Source organism: Pipistrellus kuhlii, unplaced genomic scaffold (assembly GCF_014108245.1).
Source record: "Pipistrellus kuhlii isolate mPipKuh1 unplaced genomic scaffold, mPipKuh1.p scaffold_m20_p_49, whole genome shotgun sequence".
Classification (NCBI taxonomy): Eukaryota; Metazoa; Chordata; class Mammalia; order Chiroptera; family Vespertilionidae; genus Pipistrellus; species Pipistrellus kuhlii.
The window spans coordinates 650,332-674,233 of record NW_023425550.1 but is presented as its reverse complement, the minus strand read 5'-3'; the positions used below and the strand labels follow the sequence as shown (position 1 = coordinate 674,233).

Below are 23,902 nucleotides of genomic sequence, written 5' to 3'. Positions count from 1 at the left end.
GCATTCTCTTTCAACTGCTATTGTATAGTGAAGAATCTAATGATTCCTTGTACTCTTTGGTGTTACTGCCTTAGTTCATTCTAGGGCCAGGTTTACTCGCCATTGCTTTTATATCATTGTGCAAATATCAACCCTATAAAAAAGACAAAGAATATCTGAGGCTGATTATGAAAATAATTATGACCTCATGGACCCCAGAGGTCCATGGAACAAACTTTTAAGAACTTTCTGAGAAGATTACATATTTATGTAGCATTCGTATGTTTTCCTTCAAATCACTGAGCTCTTCAATATTAATGTGCAATGAGCATATATTTGTGGAGTTGGGGCAGGAAGGTCAATTTTATATGTCTTCTGTGTATTAAGTTACACTTTCATAATTTCACTTTTGTGATAATCATATAAATTAGTTAAACCTTTTAGGAGAGCAATTTGACAAAGATTTTGAATGAGCAGTTCTACTTCAAAGAATTTTCCTTCTAGGTGCACTTAAGCATGTGTACAGAGATACAGTTGGAATAGCTTTTGCAGCTTTCTTGTGTTTTGTATCAATCTAAAGTTACTTTCACCAGGCCGGTGTTACTCGGTGGTTGAGCATCAACCCAGGAACCAAGAGGTCACCAGTTTGATTCCTGGTCAGGGCACAGGCCCAGGTTACAGGAGGGCATCTGCAGGAGGCAACTGATCTCATTGATGTTTCTATCTCTCTATCCTTTTCCCTTCGTCTCTTCAAATATTTAAAAGAAATATATAAAAATATATAAAAATATATAAAAATATATAAAAAAGTCAATTCAAATATTTAAAGAATTAAATACTCTCAAATCTCAGGGTTAAATTCATAAATTCCAAACCATTCATACTCTGCAGCCATTACAAAAAATATGGTAGATCTCTAGAACTGACATGAAAAAATCAAGTCACAGAACAGGATATATGTAGTATGAATCAAGTTCTTATCAAATATAAGTGTATGTGAACATGCAGACATGCACACAGGCATGCGTGCAGGTCTGAAAAGATTCATGGTAGCCACTCCTGGAGAGAGATTTGTGACTGACTTTTATATTTTCTTTCTTGCCATTCTATACCATTGGAAATATATATATATATATAGATTTTTTACAGAGAGGAAGAGAGAGGGATAGAGAGTTAGAAACATCGATGAGAGAGAATCATCAACCAGCTGCCTCTTGCACCCCCCCCACTGGGGATGTGCTCGCAACCAAGGTGCATGCCCTTGCCGAGAATCGAACCTTTGACCCTTCAGTCTGCAGACCGACGCTCTATCCACTGAGCCAAACCGATCTCGGCTGAATTATTTTTTTTATATTGAGCATATATTCCCTTTTTAATAAATTTCAGCTTTTAAAAAATTAAAGCCATCTTTATTAATGAAGAACTCTAGATGACATAACCCGGGAACACCTTAATGAATATGTCCTCCCGTCATTGTTCAGATGAGAGGAACTTGTCCAACATCCTGCTGCAAGCTAACAATGCAGCTGGACTGGAGCCCAGAGATTCTGGCTTTACCTTGAGGACTTTTTCCTCTGCTTCATGCTGTCATTGGAAGTGCTTGCACAGGCAGGGTAATGATGACCCCAAAGGTGAGTTTAAGGTCAAGTGATGCACCCTGGCTGAAGAAGCCCTGGCAAAGGCCGCTACTCAGGCACAGGTCAACCTGCCCCCAGAAAATTGTTGCAGCACCTCGAAGCCAAAAATATCACCTTTGACTTCTAGTATGTTACCAGTCTGCTTTGCAGTTTTCCTAGTCCTGGAAGATTAGCTCCAACAATCTAGGAAGCTGAAAAAGGGACTCGTCTTTATGAAGTAAGCACAGTGTGATCTTAGAAAAAAAGTGACCCCAGGCTCTCTAGAAAAGTGGTGTTTTATATACTCATTTCAAATAGAGAATTGTATTACTTGCTCTAGAAAGATACCCTCTCTAGAAGAGTTTCAGTGTTGTACAAACCATTGGGATCAGGAAGGAAGAAGCTTCAACTGTCTGAAAACGTTCCTTGTGTATACCACTTCATTTCTAGATGTTCCTACTTACTGCTATGTTCCCCTAAGTCTGGACTTCATGATTTGCTCCTTATTTTTTTTCCAGATTGATAATAGACATTCCTATGAAGACCAGTCATTTGTGCATCAGAATTGTTATTGGGGGTATAAAAACGACCTTGATGCTCAAATCAATCTATTAGTTATATGTTTTTATTGATTTCAGAGAGGAAGAAAGAGAGATATAGAAACATCAGTATTGAGAGAATCACTGATTGGCTACCTCCTGCACACCTCCTACTGGGGATAAGGCACATGCTTGGGTTGCAGGCTCAAACTGGGAATAGAATTGTGACCTCCTGGTTCATAGGTTGATACTCAACCACTGAGCCATGTCATCTGGGCTAAATCTTTAGTTTTAAATTGGCTTTTTCTTTTGAGGTAATTGTAAATTCACATGGAAGTGTAAGAAATACTACAGAGAGATCCTGTACATCCTATATCCAGTTTCCCTATATCCTGTAAAATTATAATATCACAGCCAGGAGATTATCATTGATATAGTCTAGTGATCTTATTCAAGTTTTTCCAATTTTACTTGTATTCATGTGGATGTGTGGATGTTTTCCCTCTTATGCAATTTAAAAAAAATAGTTTTCATTGATTTTAGAGAGGAAGGATAAGGGAGAGAGAGATAGAAACATGGTGGGGTTTCACTCTGGGATGATGTCAGGGCCTGTGTCCCACTTGGAGGAGGCTGAGTATTGGTTTGTTGGTGTCAGGTCCATGGTGCTGTTTATTTTTAAATGACCAGTGTGCATCATGGCAGCTCCTGCATTGAGCACCTGCCCCTTGGTGGTCAGTGCGCATCATAGCTATGGCCTGACAGACAGACACTTCGCCTTATGTATACACTGAGTGGCCAGATTATTATGATCTCTGAATGCATAATAATCTGGCCACTCAGAGTGTGTGTGTGTGTGTGTGTGTGTGTGTGTGTGTGTATGTGTGTGTATTAGAGGTCCAGTGCATGAATTCGTGCAGGGGTGGGGTCCGGCCAGCCTGGCCAGGGAGAGGGGACATGGGTGGTTGGCCAGCCTGCCTGCTGGTCAAACTCCTAGTTGAGGGGACAATTTGCATATTAGCCTTTTATTATATAGAATATACATTGAGTGTCCAGATTATTATGCATTCAGAGATCTTAATAATCTGGCCACTCAGTGTATATATAGATAATTTTCCTTTTTTAGCCTGCTGATATGGTGACTTATATTGGTTTTAAATATAGGTCCAGACTTGCATAACTAGAATAAATCCCATTTGTTCATGTTGTGTAATTCTTTTTATATATTCTATTCAGTTTGCTAGTATTGTGTTGAAGATTTTTATGTATGAATTCATAAGAAATATTGATCTGTAAATTTTGTATATGCTCTTTTTCTGTTTGTTACCAGGTTCACAAAATGAGTTGGGAATTAGTCTTCCTCTGTTTTCTGGAAAAGGTTGTGTGAAATTAGTGTTAATTCCTCTTTAAGTGTTTCCATAAAAACCTGGAAATTAAGTTTTGGGAAGTTTTAAATTTAAAAATTCAGTTTCATTAATGGTTATAGGAATCTTCAGATTATGTGTTTCACCTAGGTTGAATTGTGGTGTTTTTGTGGTTTATTAATGTATTTTTATTGATTTAGGAGGGGTAGGGACAGGGAGATAGAAATATCAATGATGAGAGAGAATCATTGATTGGCCGCCTCCTGCACACCCTCCACTGGGGATCGAGCTCACAACCCTGGCTTGTGCCCTTGACCAGAATTGAATCCAGGACTCTTCAGTCTGCAGGCTGATGCTCTATCCACTGAGTCAAACCAACTAAGGCATTGAATTGTGTTTTTATTGTAGTAAACATACATAACAAAATGTACCATTTTAACTATTTGTGTATGATTCATTGGCATTAAGTACATTCCTAGTACTTTTTAAACATCACCAATGTTTAATCTTTTGAGGAACTACCAAACTCTTTTCCACAACAGCAGCACCATTTGACATTCCCACCAGCAATGTACCAGGGTTTCAATTTACTCACATCCTCTCCAACACTTGCTGTTTTTTTTCCTTTTGATAATTGTTATCCTAATGAGTGTGAAGTTGTATCTCATTATGGATTTAATTTGCATTTTTTAGTTTCTAGCAATGCTAAGCATGTTTACATATGTTTATTGGTCATTTGTGTATCTTCTTTGTAGACATGTCTATTCAATCCCTTTGCCCATTTTAAGATATCACTGTTTTTTTATTGTTGAGTTGTAGGATTCTTTATATAGTCTGGATTTTAATCTCTTATTGGATATGTGATTTACAAATATATTCTCTTATTCTATGGATTGTCTTTTCACTCTCTTGATAGTGTCTTTTGTACAAAAGTTTTCACATGTTGATCTAGGCAAATTTATCTATCAGTTTACCTGTGCTTTTGGTGTCATAACCAAGAAATTATCACCAAATCCAATATCATGAAGGTTTCCCCCTATATTTTTTCTAAGAGTTACATAGTTTTAGCTCTTGTGTTTAGGTCTTTGATAAATTTTGAATTAATTTTTATATATGGTGTAAGGTAAGGTTCAAACTTCATTTTTGTATATCCAGTTTTTGGAACCTTTGTCAAGGATCTATTGACCATTTGAGAGTTTATTTCTGGTTACTCCATTGGTCTATATGTCTGTTCTTATGCCAGTTCCACACTCTTTTGATTATTATAGCTTTGTAGTAAGTTTTAAAATTAAGAAAGTGTGAATCCTTCAACTTATATTGTTTTTCAAGTTTGTTTTGGCTATTTTGGGTCTTTTTAGATTCCATATGAATTTTAGGGTGGTTTTTAATATCTCTGCAAAAAAATGTGAAAACTATTGGAGGTCTGTAGGTCACATGTGGGACAACATCCACCTCACCACCCATCCTCTGAAGAAATGTGAGCAGAACTTGTCTCATTTAAACCTCCTACATCTCCTTGTCATCCTTCCCTAAGTGATTCTCAGAGGCCTACGAGGAGCCTCAAGGACCAAGACCAGGGTACGCTACTCATGATGTGACTTCTCTGAGCCATGAAGTGGCTGCTATATTTTGCTACTAAATGTGCTCTTCTTGCTGTCCCCCTCCCTCTTTTAGAGAGATGGAACCATGTCACTACCACAACCAAGAGACCTGGAACAACCAGAGCTCCTGCAAAGCCTGCAGGTAACATACTACTCTAAAGAGGGCAATGAGGAAAGACTTCGTGGAGCTCCCTCTGGGGTAGTGTCCAAGTGAGCTACCTGTCATTTAACCAATTAATTTTCTCTCTTATGAAGTTGATGATTTTGACTTGGCTGATGCCTTGGATGATCGAAATGATCGAAATGATGGCCGTAGGAAGCCGAGTGCTGGAGGAGGAGGTAAGTTGTAGCTAATTGAAAGCACTGACCAGCACTGTAGCTCACTGGTCGAGTTGTAGCTCATTCACTACTATAGGCCACAGAGCCACTCCTGGCCTGGCAGAGCTGGGGGCATTTCCAGGCACAGGAAACCCTAAAACATTGTTCTCAAACTTTTTGGACCACCCAAATTATTGAGGATCTCAAGGGTTTTTGGTTATGAGGGTCATAACTGCCAATATCTCATCTTCTAACTTAAAACTGAAAAAAAAGTATTAATGAAAAATAAACAGCAATAAGTCCAGGCATAATAATAACACAAATAGCATAGTATTGTGTGAAATAACAATGCTTGGCAAAACAAAAGAGGACTTTAGTGAGAAGAATTTTTGCAAATTGATATAATGGCTATCTTAGTAGAAGTGCTAGAGTCTCACTGCTGGTTCCGGATTCAGTTGTTACGTGTTATAATGGTTGAAGTATATGGAGGGAATCTGGCCTCATATAGATATGCAGCTGGGAAAGGGAGGAATATTTTAATAGACTTTTCAGATCACAGTGGACATCCTTGGATAAGACACTAAAAACTTAAAACACAACCAGAGGTTACTTCTTTCAGGTTAAGTGCAATCTCTACATATAAAAGGCTAATATGCAAAGTGTCCCTTCAGGAGTTCAACTGGGAGACTGGGTGTTTGATTGCTCACTATGACATGTGCTGACCACCAGGGGGCAGCATGGAATGAAGGAAGGCTTTGGTTGGCCCTGATCACTGGACAGGCCTAGGGACCCTACCCATGCATGAATTTCATGCACTGGGCATCTAGGGTGGAATATAAAATTGTGTCAGTGAACTTCCCATAGTTGAGTTAAACCGCATTCTTGATTAGGTATATTGTGATTTGGTCATTTGGAAAATATTGTTGCCCCGAGATCCTTTGATCTTTCAAATAATGCCAAGTTTCATTATGCAATTCCCTAAATTCACTTTAAAAATATATAAATTCACTTTTGTTTATATTACCACCCATCTCATCAGAAAAAATCTTTTAAAAAATATATTTTTACTGATTTCAGAGATGAAGGGAGAGGGGAGAAAGATAGAAATTCCCTAAATTCACTTAAAATATATATATATATTTTATTGATTTTTTTTACAGAGAGTTAGAAACATCACTGAGAGAGAAGCATCGATCAGCTGCCTCCTGCACATCCCCTACTGGAGGTGTGCCCGCAACCAAGGTACATGCCCTTGATCGGAATCAAACCTGGGACCCTTCAGTCTGCAGGTCAATGCTCTATCCACTGAGCCAAACTGGTTAGGGCTAAATTCACTTTTGTTGATATTACCACCCATCTCATCAGAAAAAGTCTTTTTTAAAAAAATATTTTTATTGATTTCAGAGATGAAGGGAGAGGGGAGAAAGAGATAGAAATATCAAAGATGAGAATCATTGATTGGCTGCCTCCTACATGACCCCTACTAGCCAATAACCCAGGCATGTGCCCTTGATTGCAATCGAACCAGAGACTTTTCAGTCCACAGGCTGATGCTCTATCTACTAAGCCAGGGCAGAAAACAAAAACAAACAAACAAAAAAAGACCTTTAAATAGAGGGAAGCTATTATGTTCACAGTGGTAAAATTTTTTGAAATTTTAATTCTTATTTGAAATCTTGTCATTGACAACAAATACCTCCAGGGGTTTTAAGTGACAGCCTATTTTATTCATTTTTTAAAGAAATCATCAGCCAAATAATTAAGCTGCCACAATCATAGTTTGCCCATCATTCAGTCTTTCATGTGAAAGTTGTCTCCCATGACACAAAGCAGCTAAAACAACTCAGGACTGAACCAATCACGCAGGTGCTTTTATGAATCAACTATAACGTTTTGGAGTACAACAGAACTGCTTTAAGCATACTTTCACTTCATTACATAAAATATTAAAGCAATGTGTACTTAGTGGTTGAGCTACAATAAAATTAATTACTCTGTTTCCTAGTATTAGTTTTCTATTGCTGCATAACAAATGATCCCAAACTTAGTGAGTTAATAGGACACCCGTTTATTATCTCAATTTCCTTTGTTGGGGAGTTCAGGAACAGCTAAGCTAAGTTTCCTATTTAGGGCTTCATACAGCTTCAGTTAAGATGTTTACCAAATCTGTGGTCTCATCTGGGATTGCGTTCTCTACCAAGGTCATGTAGTTGTTGACTGAGTACATTTCCTTGCAATTGTAGAACTAATGAACCTTTGCTTCTCCAGGACCAGTAGGAGAAAGACCGTACAGAGACAGAGAGGGGTAGAGTGGAAGAGGATGACTAACTGTGTTGTTTCTACTATCTGAGTTCAGAGAAGGTCTCAACACTGTTTTAAAGGTCTCATCTGATTAAGTCAGGCCTTTCCAGGATAATCTCCTGTTTGATGAATACAAAGCCATACTCATTTGGTGCCTTAATTACATCTGCTAAATCCCTTCACTTTCGTAATGTAATATAACCTAATCACGGGGGCAATAGCCATCCTATTCATGGTCCTGCTGGCACTCAAAGTAATGGGATATTATACGGGGTGGGTATACTAGTGGGAGGGAATCTTGGGGGCCATCTTAGAATTTTCCCTACCACATTGATTAAGAACATTAAGTGGCAATCATTGTCTGGGGATGTTGGACAACATTAACTTATATAAGTTTCTTGTCACTGAAAAATGTATTTTTGGCATTGACGTATCTATTTTTTTTTCCTCCAGGTTTTTCAGACAAGGATCTCGAAGACGTATTAGGGGGTGGTGGCTACCAACCCGACAAGGGTAGAGGTAGGGACATTGATCTGGCCAAATACCTTATTCTCATGTACAATGTGATTACATGATTAACTTCTGGGAAGTCAGAGTTAGTTCCCAGACACCCGCCCTTGCAACTTGGGGCTCACTTGGAATGATGCGAACTTTGCAGCTCAAGGAGGAGAGTTTATAAGCCAATTTGGAAAAGTCACACATTTTCTCTGATGTTCCTAAAGCCAGGGTCCTGCATGGGTTATTGTCTCTACATTAGAAGAAGCCATTTGTCAAGGCATCACCAATTATAGTAACTGAGGGTTATAGGACTCATTGGGAAGTCCCCACCCTAGGAAGCCTGTCACTTTTGGGATGGGAGAAGCAAAAATCACTGTGACAAACATTTTTTAAAGATACCCATAGCAAGCCAAACATCTTTTAAAAAATAAAATAAAATAAATATATTTATTGATTTTTTTAGAGAGAGAAGAGGGATAGAAAAATAGAAACATCAAGGAGAGAGAAACATTAATCAGTTGCCTTCTGCTTGCCCCTACTGGGGATTTTGCTTGCAACTTGGGCATGTGTCCTGACTGGGAATCAAACCACTTGGTGTATGGGTTTGATGCTCAACCACTGAGCAACATTGGCCAGGCAAGTCAAACAGCTTTTAAAATATCTTTTTATTTTGACATAGTCTAATGCCCACAAGAAAAAAAAAAAAAAGCTGTGTATCTATCACCTAGATTCCCCTATCTTACATAACCATTGTACATTATCAAAACCAGGAAGCTGATATTAGTATAATACTGTTATTAAGTCAAGCATCAACCTTGTTTAAATTTTATTAGATTTTATATGCACTCGTGTGTGTTTGTGTGTGTGCACAAGTGTGCATGTAGGTCTACCTCATTTTATCACAAGTGTAGATTGTAGTAACCATGCACACAATCTATATTCAAAATGCAGAATTCTTCCGTCATAAGGAAACTCCCTCATGCTAAACCTTCATAGTCACATCCTCTCCCAAAGCCAGTTATTTTTAATTGCCCAAAACACCAGTGATGCAAAACTTTTATCATAATACTAGAGGCCCACTGCACGGGATTTGTGCACTGGTGGGGGAGACATGGCCTGCAGGGACAGCCCACTGATCTGCCCTCTGAGTGGCTGCTTCCTGGTTTGACATCTTCCATGGAGCCAGAGCACTCACCTATCCAGGGGACCCGGTTGGGGCCTGGCCCAGGGATAATAGCACTGAGAGGCAGCAAAGTAGTCTTCAGTCCTGGGCCATTAACCTGCCTTCCAGCCTTTGGGATCAGCTCTGTGAGCCTGTGTTGGTGCTGCATAGCCTGTGGGCATCTAGAGAAGGTGGCAGGGGGCGTTGGGGAGGAACCTGGGGCCAGAAGGTGACAATCGCAGCCCAGGTTCCTGCTTGTTGGTTTAAGGTTTGCAGCGGGAGCAGCCACTCATCCCGGTTAGCTGAGTGACGCTCCCACTGTGGTAATGCACTGACCACCAGGAGGAAGCCCCTGGTGGCCAGTGTGCATCATAGTGACTGGTCCACTGGTTATTCTGCCATTCACTTGCTGGGCTTTTATTATATATTATAGGATATGTCAAGATTTGATCCTAATATGGAGAGAATGTTAACTATTACACAATAGGTTATGTTTGTAATTTGTGATTGTTACATATGGTTGTAACCTGTTCTGATGGTAAGCTATGGTTGTAGCATTTGTGGTTGTAACTTGCTGTGATGGTGCATTGTTGCAGTTATGTGTGTAAGAAGTTATGAGTATATTTGGTTAACCCTCCCTGCAGTCCTGGCGGTGGTACTAGCATTTGCTTCTTTCTTGCAGGAACTGTGTACTTTTCATATGGAAAGAGTGTTTTATTCTGATCAAAGGATACTGTAGTCAAATTTGTCCTTCAAAACATTTCCAGGCAGTGTCATCTTGAGTAAAAAGCTCTAAAGGCCTCTAAATGAAACTTGCAGGTGTCAGGAGAACATGGAACATTTAAAGGGCAAACCCAGCAAATGAGCCAATTACTCCTGGGTGACAAATGGTATTTCCAGATGGGGAGATGAGGGCAGTAGTAGTGTATGTACCAATGCACATGAATAAAAGTCTGAATGATTTTATTCCTTATTAAAAGCACATGCTTTAGCAATGAGGAAGTGTTAGGAAATTCTTTAATTAGGCTCATATTTGAACTTGTCTTATAAAGAATAATCAGTTGTTAGCTCAAGTTTTATCCTCTGTCATTATGGATGTCCGTAAAGGAAGATGAAAGGGGTCCTAGCAAAAAATACAAGTGTGAAACTGGAACATTTTGATAAGCACATGATGCACTTAGCAGATACCACTCTCCTTTGTGCCAACATGCTAATGCCATGAGTGAAGATAAAAACATCACATTTAAATACATTATGATCTTCAGCCTAAAAAGAATTATAATTCATGCAACCTTGGTTCTTAGGCACATAGATTCAACTATAGTTTTGGAGTGTAATTCTGAAATGTTATTTGTTATATATTTTTTCTTGAGAAAACATTTCTGCTGGCCTTATAGGAGCCCCCTTGCCTGTAGGTGACAGTGACAGTCTTGCCAACAGGTTACATCTGTCATCTCACCTCCCACGTTCCCATGAAATCCCTGGTTGGTGGCTTGCTCAGGCTAAAGGAGCTGCTGGCTCTCTCTATTATCTTGCTACTGAGACTGCCACATTAACTGACAATGCTGCAAGTCACATGGGTCCCCTTTAGCAGCTGCAGTGCAGTCTCTGGTTTTTATGGCCTGTTCATTCAACCTCAGTTGAACTAGTCTGGGGAAATGGGAAATGTGAGTAAGCCTGTGCAAAAAGGCCACAGACTCCAGCTGTTCTCACTGTTCCCTAAAATGGCTGTCTTTGATTATCCACGGTAAGGGTTGCTTTTTGAGGAGATGATCTATTCATTCCATCATGCAAGAAATCCTCCCTTTTAGTATCTTTTGAAATTGGAATATTCTTTCTCTTTGCCTCCCCTCAAGTCCAGATTCATGTCATCTCTGCTTGGGTCATTACCTTAACCTCTTAACTGGTCTCCTGGATATAGTTTTTCCTCCATGCAGTGGCCAGAGAGAATCATCAGGAACATGAAAGTGATCTTGTCAGACCTCTGCTTAAAACTATTCTATAGCCTGACCAGTTTTGCTCAGTGGCTAGAGTGTCAGCCTGTGGACTGAAAGGTCCCAGGTTTGATTCTGGTCAAGGGCATGTACCTTGGTTGCTGGCAAATCCCCAGTGGGAGGTGTGCAGGAGGAGCTGATCAATGTTTTTCTCTCACTGATGTTTCTCTATATCCCTCTCCCTTCCTCTCTATAAAAAAAATCAATAAAAACAAACAAAACTATTGTATAATAATGAAAAGATAGCCTAGCTAAAAAATGAGCATATGGTTTGAGCAGAACTTCACAAAGGAAGTTATATGAAGATGTTCAAAGTCAATTTTCATTAATGAAATGCAAATTAAAACCATAAAAGATATCACAACACATCCACAAGAATGGCTAAAATTGGACAGACAATATCAAATGTCAGTCTGGATGTGGAGCAACTGAAACTCATACGTTGTTATAAAACTGAACAACAACAACAACAAAAACACTGAACATAGACTGTGCATTGACCCTACAATTTCACGTATATTCAAGAGAAATGAGAGCTTATGTCTAAAAAAATACTTGTAAAAAATGTTCATGGCAGCTTTATTTATAATAGCCAAATAAAAGTAAAAAACTGGGAGCAGCCTAAGTATCAATAGGGGAATCAGTGGATAATTTATAATACACACTCATATGATGAAATAAATTGCTGGTACACATAAAAGCATGGATAATTGTAAAAACATTATGCTAAGTGAAAGAATCCAAAGGGGGATAAAAAGAGTACATACTCAATGAGCCCAAACATATGAAGTAATAATACTTGCAAACTAATGTGTTATGTTAGAGATGAGATTCATGGCTGCTAGGGCTGTGATACGGACAGGGAGTGATTGAACAGGGACATGAGAGAACTTTCTGGGGGTGATGGTAACACTGTGTATTTTAGTGGGGATATGGATTTTGTAAGTATTCATCTACCAAGACTTATCAAATGGTACATGTAAGATTTGTGTATGTAAACTTTACCTTTCAAAGGAATCATAAGCAAACAGGGAACTCTAAATATGTTTAGAGGTCAGTGAATTGATATTTGCAACTCTGAAATGCATCACAAAAATAAGAAAGGGGTAGATGGACAATGATAAAGCAAATAATGCAAAGTGTTCATTATAGAATCCAGATATTGGGTATATGAGTGCTCACTCTACAGTGTTTTCAACTCCTTTGAACGTTATAAAACTTTTTTAAAGCAGCAAACAAAATTCCCTTTAATGACTCTCCCCTGCTTACAAGATACATTGAAGCCCCTTAGCCTGCTGCCCTATCTTTCAGCCCTGGACCACCAGGTTCCTTTTATTTCCAGACATACATATGAGCAAGTAGTGCATATCTTTGGGCCTTCACATTCTGTTTATCTTAAAAGCCTTTCTTCTACAGATGAATTCCTACTCATTCCCCCGAGAGTGCTAAGCCATCCATCCTTCAAGAGAGACCTTACATTGCTTTTTCTCTGTTTTCCATAGCAACTAGACAATTTTACATTCCCATCAATATCTGAGGGTTCCAATTTCTTCACATCCTAGCCAATACTTAGCTACATTTTTTTTTATTATAGACATCCTAATGTGTGTAAATCAAATCCCTCATTGTAGGTTTAATTTGCATTTCCCTAATGACTAATGATGTTGAACATATTTTCATGTGCTTATTGGCCATTTGTGCGTCTCTGAAGAAATGTCTATTTGCATCCTTTGTATATTTTAAAATCTAGTTATTTGCCTTTTTATTATCAAGTTGTAGGAGTTCTTCATATATTGTCAGTGCCAGTCCCTTATTAGATACACAATTTGCAAATGTTTTCTCCAATTTGTGGGTTTGTCTTTCCATTGTTTTGGTGAAATCCTTTAAAGCACAGACGGTTTTGATTTTGATGAAGTCCAATTTATCCTTTGTTGTTGTTGTTGTTGTTGTTGTTGCTTGTGCTTTTAGTACTAAAGTTTTTACTTTTGATATATTTTCCTTTTTAAGTATCTGGATTTAGGGTCATGTTTGGAAACTCGGCCCTTGCCCCAAGACAATATAATGTTGTCCTACATTTTTTTGTTGTGCTTTTATGGCTTCATCTGTTTTGTATTTATTGGGAATTTCCGTGGAAGGTATTGGATTAGATAAATTTATTTTATGCCGGTGGTTCATCAGTTGTCCCAATACTATCTTTTGTACGGCATGCATTTCATAAAGGAACTGGGTTCACTCTGTGCTCAGAGGAAATAGAGTTCTGTTGCCAAACAAGGATCAAAGCCATGACACTGGCTTGGCTAACTACAATGGCAGGTCTGTGTGGCTGACTTTAATTCAGGATCATGCAACTAGAAGGGATGGAAGAATCTTAAATGCCCATTTTTAAAAATATATATTTTTTTATTTTTTTACAGAGAGGAAGAGAGAGGGATAGAGAGTTAGAAACATCGATGAGAGAGAATCATTGATCAGCTGCCTCTTGCACACCCCCTACTGGGGATGTGCCCGCAACTAAGGTACATGCCCTTGCCCGGAATCAACCTGGGACCCTTCAGTCTGCATACTGACATTCTATCCACTGAGCCAAACCGGTTTTGGCCCCATTTTTTTCCAATTGTTTGTTTAACCTCATAGTGTTTCTAGCTCACATGCCCGTCTGAGTAATGAGATCATAGAATGGGATCACTTTTTTTGAGGGGGGGAATAACATTTTTTTTTTTTTTTGTAATCTTAGGGTAATGTTTCCATACAGTCACTGGTTGTCAGATAGTGAGGGATTTGTAGAGATGTGTTGAGATTTTGAGTCTTTTTGACAGCCTGGGAGAATACCAGGTCTTTCTGTCTGCATCTGGATGAACAATAGCCAGAGGCAGTCCTATTTACATTTCATGTAACACCCTCTTAACTCAGCCATCATACAGACTGTGAGGTTCAAGTTGCTATGAATCTGCATGACTATGTCATTAACAAGGAAGGAGAGACTTGTGAACGCTCAGCTTCATTCCACATCAAGGTGAAAGAACAGGTGGAATTGCTCAGATCTGTCTGGAAAACTGGTGACATGTCAGCAGGGACGCCTATGTGAGGGCTTGCCTCTCCAGCACAGTGGTGGAAGGCCATTGACGAAGCCCTATTGTGGTTTTGAAAATGCCAGTGTTCCTTGTTTTGTAAATAGCCATTCAGATCCAACCATGGCTCTTTATAAAATGCATTTAATCCAAAGGTTCAGCCCCAGGTGGGAACATAACAAACCTCATTTTCTCCCACAAGACTCTTTTCAACTTTATTTTTTAGAGCACTCTTAGGTTCACAGCAAAATTGAGCAGAATGTACAGAGAGTTCCCATATCAACCCCGCTCCCACACACCCACAGCCTCCCCCAGTACCAACATCCCTTCCCAGAGGGTGGACATTTGTTACGATCCAGGAACCCACATTCCCCCCTGATTCTTTGATTGGTGAGGGAAATGTCAGAGTTCATTGCCTCCAACATCCCAGGGCCATTTCCCCTAAGGACTCGGCTTTGTGAACAGTCTCCCTCCATTAATGAGTGTTATGCCCTGAGAAGCAGAGGACGACATGAAAGGAGTGCTCAGAGCTAATTAATGTCTTGAAATGGCACCCCTTGCTTGGCAGAGAGCTGCTGGGCCGGGGGGGGGGGGGGGGGGGGGGGGGTGGAGAGAGAGAGAGAGAGAGAGAGAGAGAGAGAGAGAGAGAGAGAGTGTGTGTGTGTGTGTGTGTGTGTTTTATGAAACTTTATCCCATGTATAGATTCCTGTGACTACCACCACAGTCAAGATAAAGGACAGCTGTGCCAGCACAAGGATCCTGCCTGTTTTCCTTTTATAATCACAGACAGTGGCCCCCCCCCCCCCCCCCCCCCGCTATCCTCAATAACTCCTTTCAGCCACTAATCTCATCTCCATCTCTGTGATATTTCAGAAACGATTTTTCTTTGAATTTCAAAATTCTGGGTAAGGGATTGTCAACCTGCATTTGTATATGTTCTAAGAACAACTCCAAATCTATGCCAAGCTGGACGTGGAAGCCCTTAAAAACTCTTATGATTTAATCCTGTAGCATCTTGCAAGGATGCTGTGTACGTACTTAAGTTACATGAACAGAAACATCTGGATTTGAAGAAAAGCAGATAAAGTACTAGGCACAGGAAGAAAGTACATTGAAATATTAATCGTAAATCTCACTGGCTGGTGGGAGTATGAATATTTATGCTAGCATTTCATCTTTAAAAAAACCCCACAAAGTTTTACTGTAGATAAAGAATAAATACTCTTACCATAGTAGATGCATGGGACACACATACTGCTGTCATTCAGAGTCAGGCTCACCTGACATGGACCCAGCCCAGCCACCTGTTGGCAAGTCCTTAAGCTTCTGCTCTCCTGTAAGATGGGGGTGTGAGGTGATCTGCCCCACTCGATTGCAAGGAAATTCAATGGAGTACTGTGCATTAGGATCTAGGATATCACAAATGCTCAATGCATAGTTGCTATCATTTTGAAAATAAAAATTCCTACCTGGAATCCTGGGCTTTGCGAGTATTGCTTCCTTTGGGGGATTTACTGCCTGGAGCCTGTGCAAGGGGGTAATCAGAAGGGTCAGGGAGTTGGAAAGCGGCTGTCTCTCTTAACCCCGAGCTGGATGGTCATAGACTCTCAGCAGACACTGTGCTTTCATCCTTTCTCCAGGTGATGGCCGGTATGGCACCAATGACGACTCGGAAGCCGGTGAGTTTGAGTCCTAAGATTTCTGTTGGAAACCACAAGGAGACATAGTGCTGGCCCACTCTCCTCACGAGTTGGCCTATCAGACCTTTCCCTCATTGTTTCCACTAAAGAATGGTGAGGCCAACAGCAGAGGGACAGAGTCATTTAAAGGAATGAATCATGAAAGCATGGATCTCCAGGGAGATGGTCCCATGGGAAGCTCGCTGGTGTGAGACCCAGAGACCTAAGTGGAACTGAGTTCAATAGGGACTGCACCGTTTCCATGTCCACCTTTTAGGCTTCTCAAAATAGAAATCCTTACAGAAAATGAGAAGCATTCGGCAAATCCAAGGGGGCACTATGTCATTTGAACCCCTCTGATACAAATGGCTGGGTCTCTCAAAACTGGCTCGGAAGTCCTGAGCAATAGGACAAACTTAGGTCAGTGTCTGAGCTGATCCTTGTGTTAGTTACTTTTAGCTCAACTCCGAGTCTTCTCATTTCTCCCAACCTCATCTTTCCCCAGGAATGTCACCAGAGACTGGCACCATTGCCGGTGTGGCCAGTGCCCTGGCCATGGCCTTGATTGGCGCCGTCACCAGCTACATCTCCTACCAGCAGAAGAAGTTCTGCTTCCGAATCCAGCGTAAGTGGATCTGCCTTGTAGCCACTTGTGGCTGTGCCCTCAGCAATTGCTTTCCCCCCACTCCTGGACATGAACGAATGGTTAAGGCCTTTTGAGGGAAAAGGGAAGAGTCATGAGCAAGTTGAGATTCTGGTCTATTCCACAGCCTGCCTGAGAGCAACTCCAGAGAAGACTTCTTGGGGGAGGGGCGAGGGAGGTGCAGTTTTGGAAATGCTTGAGGACAGGTCTAGGCCAAACTAAAGTGTAAACCAGCCTAGAAGAGAGGATTGGGCTGAACACATTGACCTCAGTCTTCCAGGGTTCGTTTCTAGAAGCCAGATTTCTGTGAGGGAAGAGCCCAGTGGCCATTGTGATGTTTCTTTGTCATAGAACAGGAGAGACCCTGGGATTTCTGTATGGCCTCAGATTTCACCCAAAGGAATTTGGGAGCTTCAGAGGCTCTGGGGTCAACAGCTCCCTCTCATGCTGTCGTTTTTCTCCAGAGCAGAAGGCAGTAGTCTCTGGGGACCTCTAATTCTGGCAACCTTTCCCTTCCTTTCAGATCCCAAGAAGTCACTGCCCTGGTGTCCCTGCTCCTTCCCTTGTGAGCCAGAACATCTTAAAATACGTGGAATTGTGAATTGTTTTAATGTAGGAATGCGAGAGAGAAACTAGATGTAGTTTTGCCCCTTCCTTTACGTACTAGATTTGTGAAAGCTAGGATGCATCTGCTTTAGGGCATGGTTTTCTAAAGATGTGGTACAAATGGAATTCTATCTTGGAAGCTGTCAGGTATCCCATAGCAGAAGCCCTGTGGCAATGCTGTTGGGGCGGGAGGCAGAAAAACCACACTTGGTTTTGTAAGCACAGCATTGATGTGTCACTGTTTGCTGAGAGTATGTCTCTAAGACTGGTAATTTTTAGTTCAAGGGACAGTATCTGACTCAGCGGTAGATTTCCTCTTTCCTGAAGCTTAGGATTATCCCCTATGAGGCTTCTCTTACTCTTGCTCTAGAACTCTGCCCTTAATTCTAGTTGGGAGCTGAGCTCCCCAGAAAAATTAACTTGAGTCCCAGAATGATTTGAGTGAGGATATTGCTGAAATCTCCAACTACTTTTTCATCCAGCCATCATACTTGCTTCTTTTACACAACATTCTTGACCAGGGCCACAGCATACAGCTACACAGACTGTGCACAGTACTCTGGGGGCATTATTCACATCCCTGTGCACAACCTGCACAACTGTTCATGGTCTCCCTGCTTGAGATACTGTCAACTCCCCAGTGATTGCGGAGCTTGGCTGTAGAGTGGTGTGAACAGGAAGAATCAGAAGGAGTGCAGACCTGGAGACTGGATTGTCCTTAGAGCTTTCCTTTGTCCCAGCGCAAAATAAAAGAAACGGACTGCCTTACAACAATAGAAATATAGTCTCTGCCAGTTCTGGAGGCCAGAAGTCCAAGATCAAGGTGTCAGCAGGGTTGGTTCCTTCTGGGAGCTCTAGGAAAGGATCCTTTCTTGCTTCTTCCAGGTACTGGTGGCCCTATATGTCCCATGATAGAAACCTGTATCACTTCAGTCTCTGCCTCTGTCCTCACATGGCCTTTCGCTCTGTGTCTGTCTCTCCTATTTTGTCTCTTATACAGACACTTGTCATTAATTGTAGGGTCCACCTGAATAATCCAGCATGATCTCATTTCGAGATCCTTAACTTGATCACTTCTGCAAAGACTCTTATCTAAATAAGGTCACATTTACAGGTTCCAGGATATAACTTTTTGGAGGCCACCATTCACTCCAGTACAACATCATTACCCGAATAGTAAGACCTCCCACGGCCCCATTGGGTAGAAATGATGTACACCCTCATCTCATAGTTGAAACAAAGGCACAGACAGACCTTGTAGGAACTTACTCCAGATGGGAAGCCGTGAATCCAGAAGGGGAGCCAGTAGGTAGAAAGAAGGAGGAGAAAAAAGGTTGATTTCCAAACCAAAAAAGAGATGTCTAGGTTGTATGTGTTTGTCTCTGTGGGGGTACTAAGGTGAAATGAGAATACATTATTTTCACATAAAACAGATCTGAGGTTTTGCAAATTGGATTATCAGGGAAGGCAAATAAAATGTGAACACATGAAAGGACTTGGTATATAGAACTGAGCAACTTATATGATACTAGAAGCCCAGTGCACGAAAATTCATGCACTAGGTGGGTCCCTCAACCTGGCCTGCCCCCCCCCCTTCCATCACAGTCTGGGAGCCCTCAGGGGATGTCCATGGGGAGCGGGCCTAAGCTGCAGTTTGGCCTCCCTCTACGGGAGGCGACTAGACTGATCAGGGGAAGGTGCGAACCCCATCACCCCGCTGCTGCTGCCACTGCTGGCCGTGGCATATGTGAGGGCTGAGCTCCAGGCCTCGCAGCCACTGGGGCTCGAGGCTGCTGTGAACACTGGACCTCGCAGCTTTGTCTGAATGGACGTCCAGATGGATGTCCGGAAGATGTCTTCCCTAATTAGCACATTACCCTTTTGTTAGTATAGATTTGGGAAAGAATAAACCCAAAAGAGGGAGTGTGAATGACAGCTGAAAGTTTTGTGGCAACAAAGCTGGAGGACATGGATGTGACCTTTCTGGGGGGCAACCTTGAAGTGAGGTTATTGTTGGGCCAGGTAGTGGGGGTGAGCCTGCTGGCAGGGTGGCATAGGCGAGGGAAACAAATGGGCTGTTAGAGCTAATGATGGCTTTGAAGAAGTTCATGGAACTCATTGGCCTCACAGATCCCTGCGTGGGAACCAGTAGGCCTCTCCCCAGCACCTCCACTTCAGTCTAAGGGGAGGCTTCCTTCCCTGCCACAGGCTTCAGATCAGATCTCACCCACAGATCTCACCCAACCAGGTGGAGTGGTCCCTCCACCTGTGTCTTTGGTCCCATTCCCCCACTTCAATCTATTAATGATATCATTATCATTGTTTAACCTACACTGTCCTGAATCCCTTTATTTGACACCTATTCAAGTGCTAACATCACCCCCAATTTACACAGAAAAATTCAAGTGTGAAGTATCCCCCAGTTTTGAAAAGGACCTCTTTTGCTTCTCCCTGTACTACCAAATTTCTCTTCAGAGTTTTTAACTTGTGTCCACACTGTCCCTGTACCCCTCCCCCCTCTCACAGATTCCACCAGTCCTCTTAGATCCTCCTGTCTCCTCATGCCACATCTGTGGTTGACCAATCTTGGGGCTTGTGCCCCCTGCTCTGGGGTCACTCCACCACCATGGCCCATTCCTTTCTAGGGCCAGGTCTCCTAGTCCTCTATCTGGATGGTTCCATCAGCCTCCTGCCTGTCCCCATGTTCCCCGTACTTCACACTGTGCGGAGCAGCCAGAGGGACCTGCTTAAAAATGCACAGGACCAGCTCTGCCAGGACCTCCCATGTTCCTCACTGCTTGTCATTCTGTAGTTTGTTTCCCTCAAATCACAACCCTGCCCTTTCGTTCCCCTCCCCACCCTTGCAGCCCTGGCCCCATAAGATTTTCACCTCAGCCATATTCACTTCCTTGAGTGTGCCCTGGGGCCTCCAGCACCCTCTCTTGCTGTCCCCTCTCCTCACTTAGCTTCTCTCATTCTTTGGGCCTGGGCTCCCTTCCCAGGAAGCCTTCTTACTCTTTCAGCCTGAGGGCCCTGACCAGATGCATCTCCTGAATGTGCCCACAGTGCCCCCTGCTGACTGGTATGGAGATCATGGGGCAGGATTGGGCTTGGTGGTTTGTTTCTGCATCTGTGACTGCTGCCCCATTCACTCCGAACTGTCAGCCTGTGGGAAGACTGTGTGTGCGTCTTGTGATACCTGGTACCTACGCTGTGGGGGGATCAGGAAGAATCCCATGGATGTGGGAGTGGCTAAGCCCACTGTGAAGCTGGGGGCTGGGAATTCCTGCCCAGGGTGGCCTCAGCTCCCACTGTGCGGAGGTCAGGAAAGGCAGAGCAGAAGCTGCTCTGCACTGGGTGCACCAGGAATCCCCCCTAGGGGTGGTGCGTGGCTACTAGAAGGGTCTCTCCTCGCTGTGGCCCTTAGGGGCTTCCAGCCTTTTCTGCCATCACAAGGGCTCAGGTTGTGGGAACCCTTTGCTTCCCGTCTCTGCCTTCAGTGCCAAGGGCCAGCGTGTTTCACCGGAAGCCCGTGTGCTTTGTTACCGGGGACTGAGTTCTTGCTGCAGGTCCTAAGTTTTGTGTCTTGCCTTCAGATGCAGCAGAAGGTCAAGGTAACAATGTACTTTGACGTACTCATTTTTCTCTTCAGCTTTGGCCTCAATGCCTCATTGTCACCGCCCCCTCCGTCCTCCCCCAATCCCGCTGCTCTTGCTCCTCCTCACCGCTCTCCACCCCATCCTCTTCCTTGGCACTCTCCAACTTGGCTGCAACCACACCATCTTCAGCTTTCCCTGATACACGTGGGAGGGTGCCACCTGCCAGACTTTCTGTCCCGAGGCTGGGTTCAGGGATGTGTGGGTGGCGGTGAAGGTCGTGTGTGGGATTCAGATGCCCCCTGGTGGTCATTCCTGAGGAGCAACCAGATGACTGCACACAGGTAAAAGCCAGTCCAGTGCATATGCCAGGAAAGCAGCTGGACAGTGATCAGAAGTCAAGGCCTCTCCCATCCCCGCCCATTAGCTTGGGATAGCTTCCCCCAGCTCCATCACCTAACCTCTGTCCCATATGGGGGCCAGCCACACCTGCTGACAGACACCCACATTTTTACTGGACCCATCTGGTGTCGCCTTGAGCCCAGCAAGCATCAGGGCATACAGACATACTTTTCTTTCTTTTTTCTATTTTGTTTTTTATATATTGATTTTTTACAGAGAGGAAGGGAGAGGGATAGAGAGCTAGAAACATCGATGGCAGAGAGACATCGATCAGCCGCCTCCTGCACACCCCCTACTGGAGATGTGCCCGTAACCAAGGTACATGCCTTCAACCGGAATCGAACCCGGGACCCTTCAGTCCTCAGGCCGACACTCTATCCACTGAGCCAAACCAGTTTCGGCCAGACATACTTTTCTAGGCAAAGAGCCTGAATGCAGCCCCGGAGGTGGAATGACGTACACTGGCGCCTACTCATTTGGTTGGTTGGTTGTAACCATGATCCAGTGTTCCCACGGGCCCAGAGCTCTGATGAGATTTCCGGTCTCTTGCCAATCTAAGAATAAGACAGGGGCTTTTGACTCTCCCCAAGCAGCAGCAGAGGTGGGGTCCACTCTGAGTCCTGAGTGTCCAGCATGGTACTGCTCGGTGGCCAGAGAACTGGCATGCAGAGGATACTTTGTCCCTCTTGGAAGTGGGCGGGAGAAGCCCAAGTAACTAGACCAGAGCAGCTGTTACTGGGCCCTAGCACCTGTACGCGCTAAGGCAGGGTAGAGGAGCTGGTTGGCCTCTCCATGCCGGTGTTGCCCGGAAGGCTATTCACCAGCAGGAGGCTTTGCAGGCATCTCCAAAGTGAGCTCCACTCAGCTATCTGCCCCTCTCTGCTCAGCATCCATCAGTTACTCATGCAATGCTTGGCTCCCTCTCTGCCTCCCTGGTCCCTGGCCCAGCATATGGACCCACGGGTGACACTGAGCCCTGCTATTTGGTACCCCCTCTGCTGAGCGGAGCTGCTGTCTGGCCCACAATCTACATGCGGTGCCATCTGCCCTATGCGGATGGGGTTTGTTAGGGGCCTTTGCCACGTTATATCATTTCTGAGGATGATGATGAGAATTGGGCAGGCAGCACACTCCCAGCCAGCCACTCTGCCCAAATGACATTCAGGTGGCTCAGGGTGCAGGGTCTGAGTCTGAAGGGAGTTGGAGGACTTGGTTGGGAGTGCTTGATCATGGTGGGAGACACTTTGGTTCAGTCATTAACTCTGCCCTTTGCCCTTTGCAGAGGGTCTCAATGCAGACTACGTGAAGGGAGAGAACCTGGAAGCTGTTGTGTGTGAAGAACCTCAAGGTAAAGACTTTGGTCAGTGTCCCTTGCCAAAGGTCCCCTAGTTGGTGAACCCAGCACTGTGCTAGGGAAGCAGGAAGTGCAGAGGTGTCTGTTTCTAGAATATCCAGGCGGAACAAGGGCTGCAGTGCCCCAGAGGTCCCTGCACTCAGCCCCTGATCAGATGGCCACCAGGGAGAGTGGGACCACAGCGAGGGACAGCTGGTGCTGTGTTAAGAACTTCAGTGCGCTATTGGGGCTTGGTCTGTGCTCCTGAGTTATCTGAGCATGAGCCCCTGGCTCATGTACTCGCTGCAATGAAAATAGATGACTCCGGACAAATTCTGATAGAGTCCTGGGGGATATTTTACCCTAGACACATAAACTTTTAATTTGAAAATTGCCAAAGGCAAGAGGGAACTTGGTTAAAACAAGGACCCTATTATGGGAACCTCCCTCCCTCCCTTCCTTCCTTTCTCTCTCTTTTCTTCTCTCCCTCCACCCTTACTCCCTCCTCCCTCTTTTCCTCTCTCCCTCCCCCCTTCCTCCCCCCTCTCCCTTTTTCCCTCTTTTCCTCTCTTTCTCCCTCCACCCTTCCTTCACCCCTCTCCCTTTCTCCCTCTTTTCCTCTTTCTCCCTCCACCCTTCCTTTCCCCCTCTCCCTTTCTCCCTCTTTTCCTCTTTCTCCTTCCACCCTTCCTTTCCCCCTCTCCCTTTCTCCCTCTTTTCATCCCTTTCTCCCTCCACCCTTCCTTCCCCCCTCTCTTTCCCTCCTTCCCTCTCTCCATTCCTTCCTCCGTCCCTCCTTCCCTCGCTCTCTCCTTGGCTCTTTCATGGTCATGAAGCCCGTTCTGGGTGCAGGAGCCACCAGCAATGGAGGCTGCTTAAGGTCTACTGGCCTGGAGGGGTCAACTTCTCAGGGTAGATACCACCTATGGCTCCAGAATTCGAGTGGGGTGGTCAGGAAAGGCTGTTTTCCTCAGTAGGGGCTGAGTAGGCATCTTGTGGCTATATTAGCGGGCAGCAGCAGTGGGGGTGCACAGGGTGCCCCACGCCCTTGCTTAGGATGAGTACTTGCTTAGGATGAAATTTGTCCTGAGGCGTTTTTAAAAAAGTCCCGATTTTTTTTAAAATCGCTGTGGGACACAGGACAAATTGTTAAAAATCGGGAATGTCCTGTCAAAAGCGGGACGTCTGGTCACCTTACACTAGAG

General features: G+C 43.4%; 1 protein-coding gene across 6 annotated transcripts in view; it reads left to right on the top strand.

The window, feature by feature from the left end:
- The window catches only part of CD99L2 (CD99 molecule like 2), an 80,783-nt gene that overhangs the window by 53,916 nt on the left and 2,965 nt on the right, over positions 1-23,902 (top strand). For 2 of the 6 annotated variants that reach the window (XM_036413079.2, XM_036413077.2), the window contains 7 exons: positions 5,170-5,238; positions 5,352-5,435; positions 8,169-8,234; positions 16,079-16,117; positions 16,623-16,742; positions 20,963-20,980; positions 22,647-22,712. In XM_036413079.2, coding sequence (XP_036268972.1) covers positions 5,170-5,238; positions 5,352-5,435; positions 8,169-8,234; positions 16,079-16,117; positions 16,623-16,742; positions 20,963-20,980; positions 22,647-22,712 — 462 coding nt within the window. Of the gene's footprint in view, positions 1-5,169; positions 5,239-5,351; positions 5,436-8,168; positions 8,235-16,078; positions 16,118-16,622; positions 16,743-17,283; positions 18,904-20,962; positions 20,981-22,646; positions 22,713-23,902 lie in introns of those variants that run through there. The other 4 variants (XM_036413080.2, XM_036413078.2, XM_045572568.1 and 1 more) reach the window with 4 other exon arrangements.